The sequence below is a fragment of the Piliocolobus tephrosceles genome, chromosome 10 (assembly GCF_002776525.5).
Source record: "Piliocolobus tephrosceles isolate RC106 chromosome 10, ASM277652v3, whole genome shotgun sequence".
In the NCBI taxonomy this organism is placed as follows: Eukaryota; Metazoa; Chordata; class Mammalia; order Primates; family Cercopithecidae; genus Piliocolobus; species Piliocolobus tephrosceles.
Window position 1 is genome coordinate 50,888,149 of NC_045443.1, and position 8,990 is coordinate 50,897,138.

Sequence of the window (8,990 nt, forward strand, 5' to 3'; positions counted from 1 at the left end):
AAAAAAAAAAAAAAAAAAAAAAAAAAAAAAAAAAAAAAAAGATTTCTCTTGTGACACTCTTATATTCCACTTTTCCACTCTGACTAATCCTGATTTGGGTATATGTCTTATATTCCTTAGTGGAGTGCACACGATGTCAATGTCTTCTTTACATTTTTATTCCCTTTGGTGTCTGGCTCTCGAAAGGGAATCAAATACTGACTGGACAATGGAGAAAGCAAATCAACTCTGAGCCCCTTACCTCGCTTTGCTCCTTGTCTGCTTGTACTTCTTTCAGTTGCCCAAGGAGCTTCTCCTGTTCCCGAGTCAGGGCCTTCACTGTGTCTCTAAGCCTGTGATTGGTGGGATGACATGTCAGACAATCTGCTCCACCCAGAGAAGGAATGGACTCAGGCCTCTGTCTTGTGCTCTGCTGCTGCTGCTCTAGGCCCAGAGCTCCCAATGCTAAGAGTCTATGATTTGTATCTTTTTTTCCAGAGGAGAGATTCCATAACATTCCTGGATCACCAGTTCTAATGTTTCTTAATAGTAAGAACACAGTCTAATCTTATCTTTCCTGCTGCCAAATCTGAAATCCATCCTCTCTTATCTTGCACTGACTTCCATCCATTCTCTTCTTCCAAATCTTCCACTCCTAGCTCTTGCTCAGTTTTTGTTGCACGATAAGTGGTAACTATGATTATTTCCAAAGCAAAGGAATACAGAATAGCGTGTGGAAAGATGGTAGAGAGCTCGGCAGAAAAGGGTATCCCCAGTAATTGGACTAGCATGAGTGAGGGTAGGAGGGAAAGAGAAAGCATGTGAGGCAGACAGCAGGTCTGCCTGCCTGAGAGAGGGGGCTGGAGCGTGGGGGTCATGGAAGGGAGAGGAAGTGATGGGGTCAGTGGACTCCCCTCACCTGTCGAGCTCCACTTCCTTCGTCAGCACTTTCTCACTGATGGTCTGAATGTCATCCTCCAGCTCCAGGATGCGTGCCACATGGTCTCCTTGTTGCCGGCTCAGGATGTCCCTCTCTTCTGTGATCTCCCCATGGGACCGGGAAATCCCCTGAAATTAAGTTTCCCCAAGAAGAAAAGGGAGGTTGGGACTCATCTCTCAAGTAGTGGAACAAAGGCTTAGGAAGAGCACACCAGGGTCTGACTGCTCCCACCTGGCTATCACATTGCCTTCCTTGAAAAAGAAACTGCTGGGGCTGGGCACGGTGGCTCAAGCCTGTAATCCCAGCACTTTGGGAGGCCGAGACGGGCGGATCACGAGGTCAGGAGATCGAGACCATCCTGGCTAACACGGTGAAACCCCGTCTCTACTAAAAATACAAAAACTAGCTGGGCGAGGTGGCGGGCGCCTGTAGTCTCAGCTACTCGGGAGGCTGAGGCAGGAGAATGGCGTGAACCCGGGAGGCGGAGCTTGCAGTGAGCTGAGATCTGGCCACTGCACTCCAGTCTGGGCGACAGAGCAAGACTCCGCCTCAAAAAAAAAAAAAAAGAAACTGCTGGAACATTCCTTTACCTATCAACGTGGCCACCTCCACCTTACCTCAGCATTCTTATGTTCAAAGAACTGAGTCTCATTACAAGTTTGGAACACGTCTCTTGTCATATCAAGTTTAATCCTAACCATTACCCCTTAAACCTATTTTCTTGATGTCAGAACCATCATAAAAGCCCACTAACATCTCTCCTTCAGTCTCTTCAGTGGGTTTAGATTTTGTACGCTGGATGAGCAGCCAGACCCTACCCCCTACCTGGCCCAGCTCCCACCTTATACTGTTCCATCAGCTCCGCGTGTTCCTGCCTGGCAGTTGCCAGAGCCCTCTCGAGCTCCTGCACTCGGCTCCTCAGCTCTGTCACCTGTCCCTCCAGCTGCAGCTTCAGCTGCATCAGGTCATTCCGTTCTTGCTGGCTCTCATCGAGCTGGTTCTACAGGCGGCAGGAGGAGAAGGGGAGTGTGCTAGTGGAGTACCCCTTCTAAGGTTCTATCCTTACCACTCTCCAGGTGCATTCTGGGGTTGGGAAATTACATAGCTTTGGGCCATAAAGAGGTGAGGAAGGGGATGCTCGGTGTGCTACCGAATCCTGTCCACCACCCAGTCAGATGCACCAGCTCATGGCACTCTGAATTGCCCATCCCTCTTACCTTTCCCCACCCTAGGCCTGGCCCTTTCCTCACCCAGCAATTGCAGGAATCCCTCGTGTGGCACGTCAATGAACACAAACACAAGGGATGGCTCCCTTAATTTTACCCTATCTGCTCTGGAGTTGGACAGACTTGGGTTCAAATCTTCAATGCAATTTTTACTAGCTATGTGATTGTTTTTAAAGACAGGGTCTCACTATGTTGCCCAGGCTGGAGTGCAGTGGCTAGCCATAGGTGCAACCATAGCATACAGTACCTCAAACTCCTGGCCTCAAGCAATCCTTCCACCACAGTGTCACCCCAGTAGCTGGGACTATAGGCGCATGCCACTACACCCAGCTGGCTATGTGATTTTGAACAAGTTTCTTAACTTCTCTAAGTCTCTGTGTCCTCATCTGTAACATGATCCCTTAGTCTGAATTGTTGTAAGGCTCAAATGAGAATCATGATTGTGAAAACACAATAGAGAGTAGGAGCTCATCACACATCTTTCACTTATGTGAGATATAAACATCTTCCTAGGTGACAGAGCAAGGCTTTCTCAAAAAAAAAAAAAAAAAGAAAGAAAGAAAAAAAACCCCAAAAACAAACAAAAAAAACCCCAAACAGTATCATTTCAACATGTAGTCAAAATAAAAATTATTGAAGTCTTTTACATTCTCTTTAAAAAATACTAAGTCTTCAAAATCTGGAGTATATTTTACCCTTATAGTACATCTCAGTTTGGATTAACTGCATCTGAAGTGCTCAAGAGCCATATATAGTTAAGAGCCTTTGGTATTGGACAGTACAGGTCTGGGGCCTTGCCTATCTGCTCTCACTCCCCACTCATCCTGGAAGCAGGTCTTGTGTTCCCTTTTCTCTGAATGTTCCCTCCAGTAGCCTCCCTCCACCCTTTAGATCTTCCTCTAGGGCATAAGGCAGTATGTAGCGCATAGAGAAGGCAGGCTGCAAAAGTTCTTATGAAATCCTGAGTTACACTGGCTTGTGGGTGGTCTCCTTTCCTGCCTTACATGTTCATGTATGTCTATGTTAGACTGAGACTCTCCTGAAGGCAGGACTTTGTCTAACTTTCAGTGAGGTCTTTAGTTGAGGCCACAGATGAGGGGAGGGTAAGGTGGGAAGGGCCCTCTTGCAATGCTGTCTCCCACTCCCTTGCCTGAGAATAACTCTGTTGCTCTTTTCTCACCTGTAACACAGTTGCCTTAGGGACAACCAGCAGGATGTCAGAGCCCCCATCAGCCTCCTCCAGGGTCACCAGTTCATCCATGGGCCTTGGCTCTCGGAACTGGAAAGGGGGGCTCTGCCCACACACCCGGCCCTGGCGGTTCACATATCGGAACTGGTAGAGCTGAGCTCCTGGTTTGGGCAGGTAGCTGGCTGTGGGAAGAAGAATGGACCCAGGACCCCAAATGATCCACTGTCCTTGGCTCCAGCCCCTTGCTCAGTATTCCATATACTGTTTCTTCTCTTCTCCACCTCCTACAGGCCATTTCTTTTCCTAGGGTACTCTTCTCTCTCCTTTCTGCCTATCCCTTTCCTTCCTTTCTTTCCCAAACCCACTCCCCCTCTATCATAATCATAATAATGCTAGTCACCATGTAGTGAGTGCCTACCATGTACCAGACACTGTGGTAACAGTTTTTATTTTATTTTATTTTGAGACAGAGTCTTGCTCTGTTGCAAAGCTGGAGTGTAGTGGCACGATCTTGGCTCGCTGTAACCTGTGCCTCCCAGGTTCAAGAGATTCTCCTGCCTCAGCCTCGTGAGTAGCTGGGACTACAGGCATGCACCACCATGCCTGGCTAATTTTTTTTGTATTTTTAGTACAGACGGGATTTTGCCATGTTGGTCAGGCTGGTCTTGAACTCCTGACCTCAAGTGATCCACCCACCTTGGCCTCCCAAAGTGCTGGGATCACCACGCCTGGCCTACAGCTTTCATTTTAAATCCTCGTAATGTTTCTGTAAACCAGGCATCCCCTTTTACTGTTAAGATAACAGATACAGGGAGGTTATGTAATTTGCCCAAGGCCAAACAGCTTGTAAGTGTTAGAGGTGAGATTTGAACCCAGGTCGTTCCCTCTCCTCACCACATAATGCTACCTTTCCGTCTTCCTTACTCCCTGGTTTTTCCTTCTTTGGGTAGGACATGGGACTAGACGCCCTCTGAAGTTCCTTCTGTTTCTAAGTCACTGATTCTGCAATAATCCCATGATTTTCTATCTGCTGAGCCCTGTTGGATATATTCTCATTATATTTATTTTCATTTATTTTCCCTTGTCCTTTGTGCCTAACTTTTAATGTTTCTGAGCCCACTACCTTCTTTCAAACTTCTACTCCCTTGGCTCCTCTATCCCAGTTTTCCGTCTTCCCTTGTACCTTGGAACTGGACACTGGTGTGAATGGGGGAACCATCAGTTGTACTTTCAGGCACGGAAGACCACACAAATGTGTGGTAATCTCGAACACAGGCAGCTTCTACCTGTGAAAGCCCAAGGTTGGAGAAAGGTATGGTCATGGAAATACCTTCTATGGATGGAAGAAAGGGCAGAGGGGTTGAATGAGAGGGGCAGGATGGAGCTACAGTGGCAACAATGACAAGAGAAAGGGAAAGTGGAGGGACACTAATGTGTCAGTAAAGAACAAGGTTAAGATGGAGAAAAGATGAGCTTTGATTACACAGGTGGCCTCTGTCATCTGTGACATGTTTCTTTCTTCTTCTCTATCAACCTGAGGTTGAGAATCCAAGAGCCCAATCATTCCCCTTATTCCAACCAACCCACAGTCCATAAACTTAAGCCAAAAGGGGTTCCAGAGATACCTTGAAGATGCCAATCCAGTCACTGGCACTGGGCATGGTGCCTGGGGGAAGGGTATAGTGACATTCCACCTTGGTGTTGGGGATGTAGGTCCGGGCTACATTCAGAAAGTTGACTCCACCACGGGATGGTGCCCGGCTTAGTGGTGATTCTTCCATCCTAGCCTTGAGATATCTGTCCTCCTCTGAAAGAAAGGGTTGATTTCCTAAAGTCTCTCCAGTCCACCTCCTTCCCCACACAGCTCCAGCACCACACACTCACAGCCCCTGCCACTACACCTGGAGATAAGGCATACCTGGTTTCCAGTCCTTGAGGGTTATGGGACATTTTTGAGGTATCACTCTTAGTCTCTAGAATGTAGGTCTGGCCTTCCAAGTCAGTCCCCATCCTGTCTTACACTATACCGTCTCTGGCTCATAGACCCTTCTGAGGGTCCAGACTTCTCTAATTTTGCTCCCAAAAGGACACTGAGGTGAGATAGAGCCTGGGATACTGAGTCTTGGTCGACAGCCTCCATTTCTCCATCCCATCTCCCACACATCCTGGCTCTTGAATTCAAAATCCAACTGAGGTGTGGGGCCCTCTCATTGAGAGGTGTCCTTGCCTACTCCTAAGCTTGTTGACCCAGCTGTATCCAGGAATGAGTTATGACATCAGAAAGCAGCAACTAATCTCTGAAAGGAATGGTTGAGTTTTCAGAGCTAGAATACAGCTTGGGGTTGGGGTGAACTGACAGCCCAAATCCTTAGGCTCCTGAGCTCTCTTTTCATCTCTCTGAGCTATCTACTCCCATGAATTCTAGGGAAGCAGAAAGCTTCTGCTGGCATCCAAGAGACAAAGGGAAGGGGAGGATATAAGGAAAGACAGGTTCTGTCCCTCGACTTATTATTCCAGGAAGTCAAGAATTCTGGAGGCGGCAACTTCAAGGGTGGAGTGAGGCGCTTAGCAGGAACGTGGTGGGGGTGGTGAGATGGAATGTGGGGGCCTGGAGCCAGGAAAGCCCCACCCCCGGGCAGGGAACAGACTAGAAAGTGGGAAGTAAGGGGCCCCAAGAAGTGGAAATGTATATTTAACGTTGAGGAAAGGGGAGATAAGTTCAAAAAGAACCTAACATTCTTCTCTCCAGACTGTGCCTGCAGCAGGACTAGAAACCTACTAGTTTCACTTTAGTATTTCTCTCCTCATTTTCTCAGCTCCCCTCAGCCTCGATCCTTCCATCTGTTTGTATTGGTAGCTGGAGACACACTATAGGATGGGGTTGAGAGGAAGGGGTGTTCCCAGTTAGCTGGGGAGAGTTCATTGGAAAATATGAGGGTGGGGTGAGGACAGATAACAATAATAACGATCAAGAGAACTCCTCAGTCCAGGGCTGTGAGATGGCCCTCTTATTCATCACTCCTTTCCAGCCCACTAATCTGCTTCCTGTGTCACTCACAGCCGACATGTCCAACCAGCCATTGCCACTAGTCATACGCACGCCCCCAAACATCACAAACCTACACCAGGCTGAAGTCTAGGGGACAGAAGCTTTAAAAGAAAACAGAAACTCAGTGGATAAAGGTGAGCCAGCAACACAAAAAGGAGCAACTTCTGCCCCCAAAATAGGTAGAACAAAAGGTTTTTTTTTAATGTTCATCTCTCTGAAAAATTCCTGGTTGAAACCAGTCCATGTTTTCTCCAAATGTAATTCTTCCAGCTTTCTAAGGGTGGGGGTAGGTTGTCCCCAAAGATCTATACCTGGAGAACACTAAAATACACCCCACAAAGAAAATCCGTAACAGCTGTAAATGTTCTTCCTGTCCGAAAGAAAGTTCTGGGCACCTAAGATGTAGGTATGTAGCCTGATTCAGATGTTCACATGGGGGGCGGAGAGCGGGTGTCCCGCCCCCTCCTCTGTAGGGCTCTAGAGTTCCTTGACATTCTACTACTTGGAAGGTCCCCCTTCCTCCAGGGATTCAGCGTCGTAAAGGCCTTTCTTTGGATTTGCGTAGGGGAGAGAGGGAAGACGTGTTGGGGACACGTCTTGCCTGACAGAGAATAAGCAGATTTCAGCTCCCCTAAAGGGATCAGCTTTATAGAGACGTACTGAGAAGAAGGAGAGGACGACGAGGGGGCGCCCCCTCTAATCAGGGTCCCCTTGAAACTAAGAACTCCCCGAACAGCGGGGGTGGCTTCTCCAGTACGGAAAGTGTTAAAACCCAAACGCTCCTGCATTCCCCTTCGACAGTTCCCTTATGTTATCCTTCCCCAAACTGGAAAGTGGGGAAACTCTGCCCTCCCATAAAATCGCCCCCAATTAGGCCAAGTTTCTTACCCAACAGATGGATCAGCTGTTCCCCTCACCTTTCACCACCAACAAAAACAGCACTCCGACTTCTCGAGGGGAGGGAGAAGAGTGGGCGCGAGGGTTTCTGGGTTTTGTGGTTCTTCCGCGCCCTTTCGCCGCCGCGCGCTCGGATCTAGGACTACATATCCTAGAAGGCTGCGCGCAAGGAGGGCGGGGAAGAGGGCGTCCGTGGTGGCGGCCTCGCCGCGGCGTCCTGGGAGGCGTAGTTCTCACTCCTATGACAGAGAACGAGGGTGTGGCCACCAAAGGACTTCAAGGCCCATGATCCCTTAGGCGGGGGCCGGCTGCATTAGGGGTGGCTGCTGATTTGTAACGTGCGTTGTTGGGGGCTGGGGAGGATTTACGGCTCTAACGCCTTCTGTATAACGCTTTAACGGTGGGCAGAGCGGTTTCTGTTCCGTCCCCTCATGTACTTTTCACACCCACCTGTGAGATAGGCGTTAGCGTTATGCACACTTTCTAGATGAAGAAACTCAAGTACAGTTAAGGAGCCAGTGTGAAGTGTCAAAGCTATGAAATGTAGAACTGCACTAGCTTTGGCTGACTCCACGTCATACGTTCTTGCCACTACACCACAGTTACCCACCATTTTGGGTATGGGAAACTGATAACTGGGGTATAGCAGTTTCTTCTTTATTTCAACCTCAGGGACAGACCTTATAAGAATGTTGTGTTCTGCACAGTTGACCATTTTCTTCCAACTTGAGGATTTCAGTGCTAAGGGGCCTGACCATACGCATCTGGACTGGGCTCCCCTAGAGTGGCTTCTAGGTCTAGGAAGAGGATTAAATTGCCTGAGGTGGTGGTAGGAGCGGTGGAATGAGAAGAATGAAATTGAAAAGGGAGCTTGGCATAATTCAGGACCTGTAGCAATTCACAAACAAGCCACTTATAGGGGCCTGTTTGCCCAAGCCTTTTAAGTGGCTTAAATTAATTAGAATAACAATATATGTTGACGTTCCGGTTTTTATTTAGGAGAGGTGAAAGATTGACACGTCTCCCACACCCCAAATCACATTACAGACTTGAGCATCCTACCCCCCTCTCGCCATTCTCCATCCCTCTAGTTAGAGGCATTCAGAATGACCTCTTTCTCTGGCTCTGCATTAAAGGATTACAGTCTTAAGGATTGATTTCCTCTTCCTAGGTGCCTGCTTTAATTCTCTACTGCACTAAGTTATGGAGCTTCTGCCTTTTCCAAGTTTTTTGGTAGTGTTTTGCTTTTATGACTGAATGCGGTGTCTGCCCTGAGTGTCTTTCATCTGAAGATCTCCAGGCACTTAACAATTAGTTACTGGGCTGCACAAACATTAAGGTGATGTGTCTGTGTCATTAGTCAGGATTTATGAGTTAGGGAACCAGTTTCTGGATGAGGAGGTAACTCAAGGTCTGGAGTGGGTTAAGAGTGAGGTCTGTTCAAGGACCCAAGTCTCAAGTGTTCTTGGCTCTTGTCTTCCACCCAAAATAAAGGTCTGTAAGAAAACAGTCTCGGAGCTAAAAATGGGTGCTTATGATCTGTTCAAACTATGCTAAGAATGTTCCCATTTAATACAACAGGCTTATGTAATATGCCTTGTTATTATCCCCATTTTACACATGATGAGATTGAGGCACAATTAATGACTTGCCTGGAGTCATCCAGCTAGTAAGTGGCAGAATCAGGATTTAAGCACAAGCAGTCACCAT

At 47.8% G+C, this 8,990-nt stretch overlaps 1 protein-coding gene across 2 annotated transcripts in view; it reads right to left on the reverse strand.

The window, feature by feature from the left end:
* CALCOCO1 (calcium binding and coiled-coil domain 1) overlaps nucleotides 1–7,380 on the reverse strand; it is a 21,129-nt gene extending 13,749 nt beyond the window's left edge. For both annotated transcript variants that reach the window (XM_023210925.1, XM_023210924.1), the window contains exons 1-7: nucleotides 7,272–7,380; nucleotides 4,960–5,141; nucleotides 4,518–4,620; nucleotides 3,326–3,516; nucleotides 1,761–1,919; nucleotides 899–1,047; nucleotides 242–332 (exon numbers count right to left, since the gene is read on the reverse strand). In XM_023210925.1, the coding sequence (XP_023066693.1) occupies nucleotides 242–332; nucleotides 899–1,047; nucleotides 1,761–1,919; nucleotides 3,326–3,516; nucleotides 4,518–4,620; nucleotides 4,960–5,115 (849 nt within the window). In that variant the 5' untranslated portion in view covers nucleotides 5,116–5,141; nucleotides 7,272–7,380. The remainder of the gene's footprint in view (nucleotides 1–241; nucleotides 333–898; nucleotides 1,048–1,760; nucleotides 1,920–3,325; nucleotides 3,517–4,517; nucleotides 4,621–4,959; nucleotides 5,142–7,271) is intronic.
* Nucleotides 7,381–8,990: the final 1,610 nt, after the last annotated feature.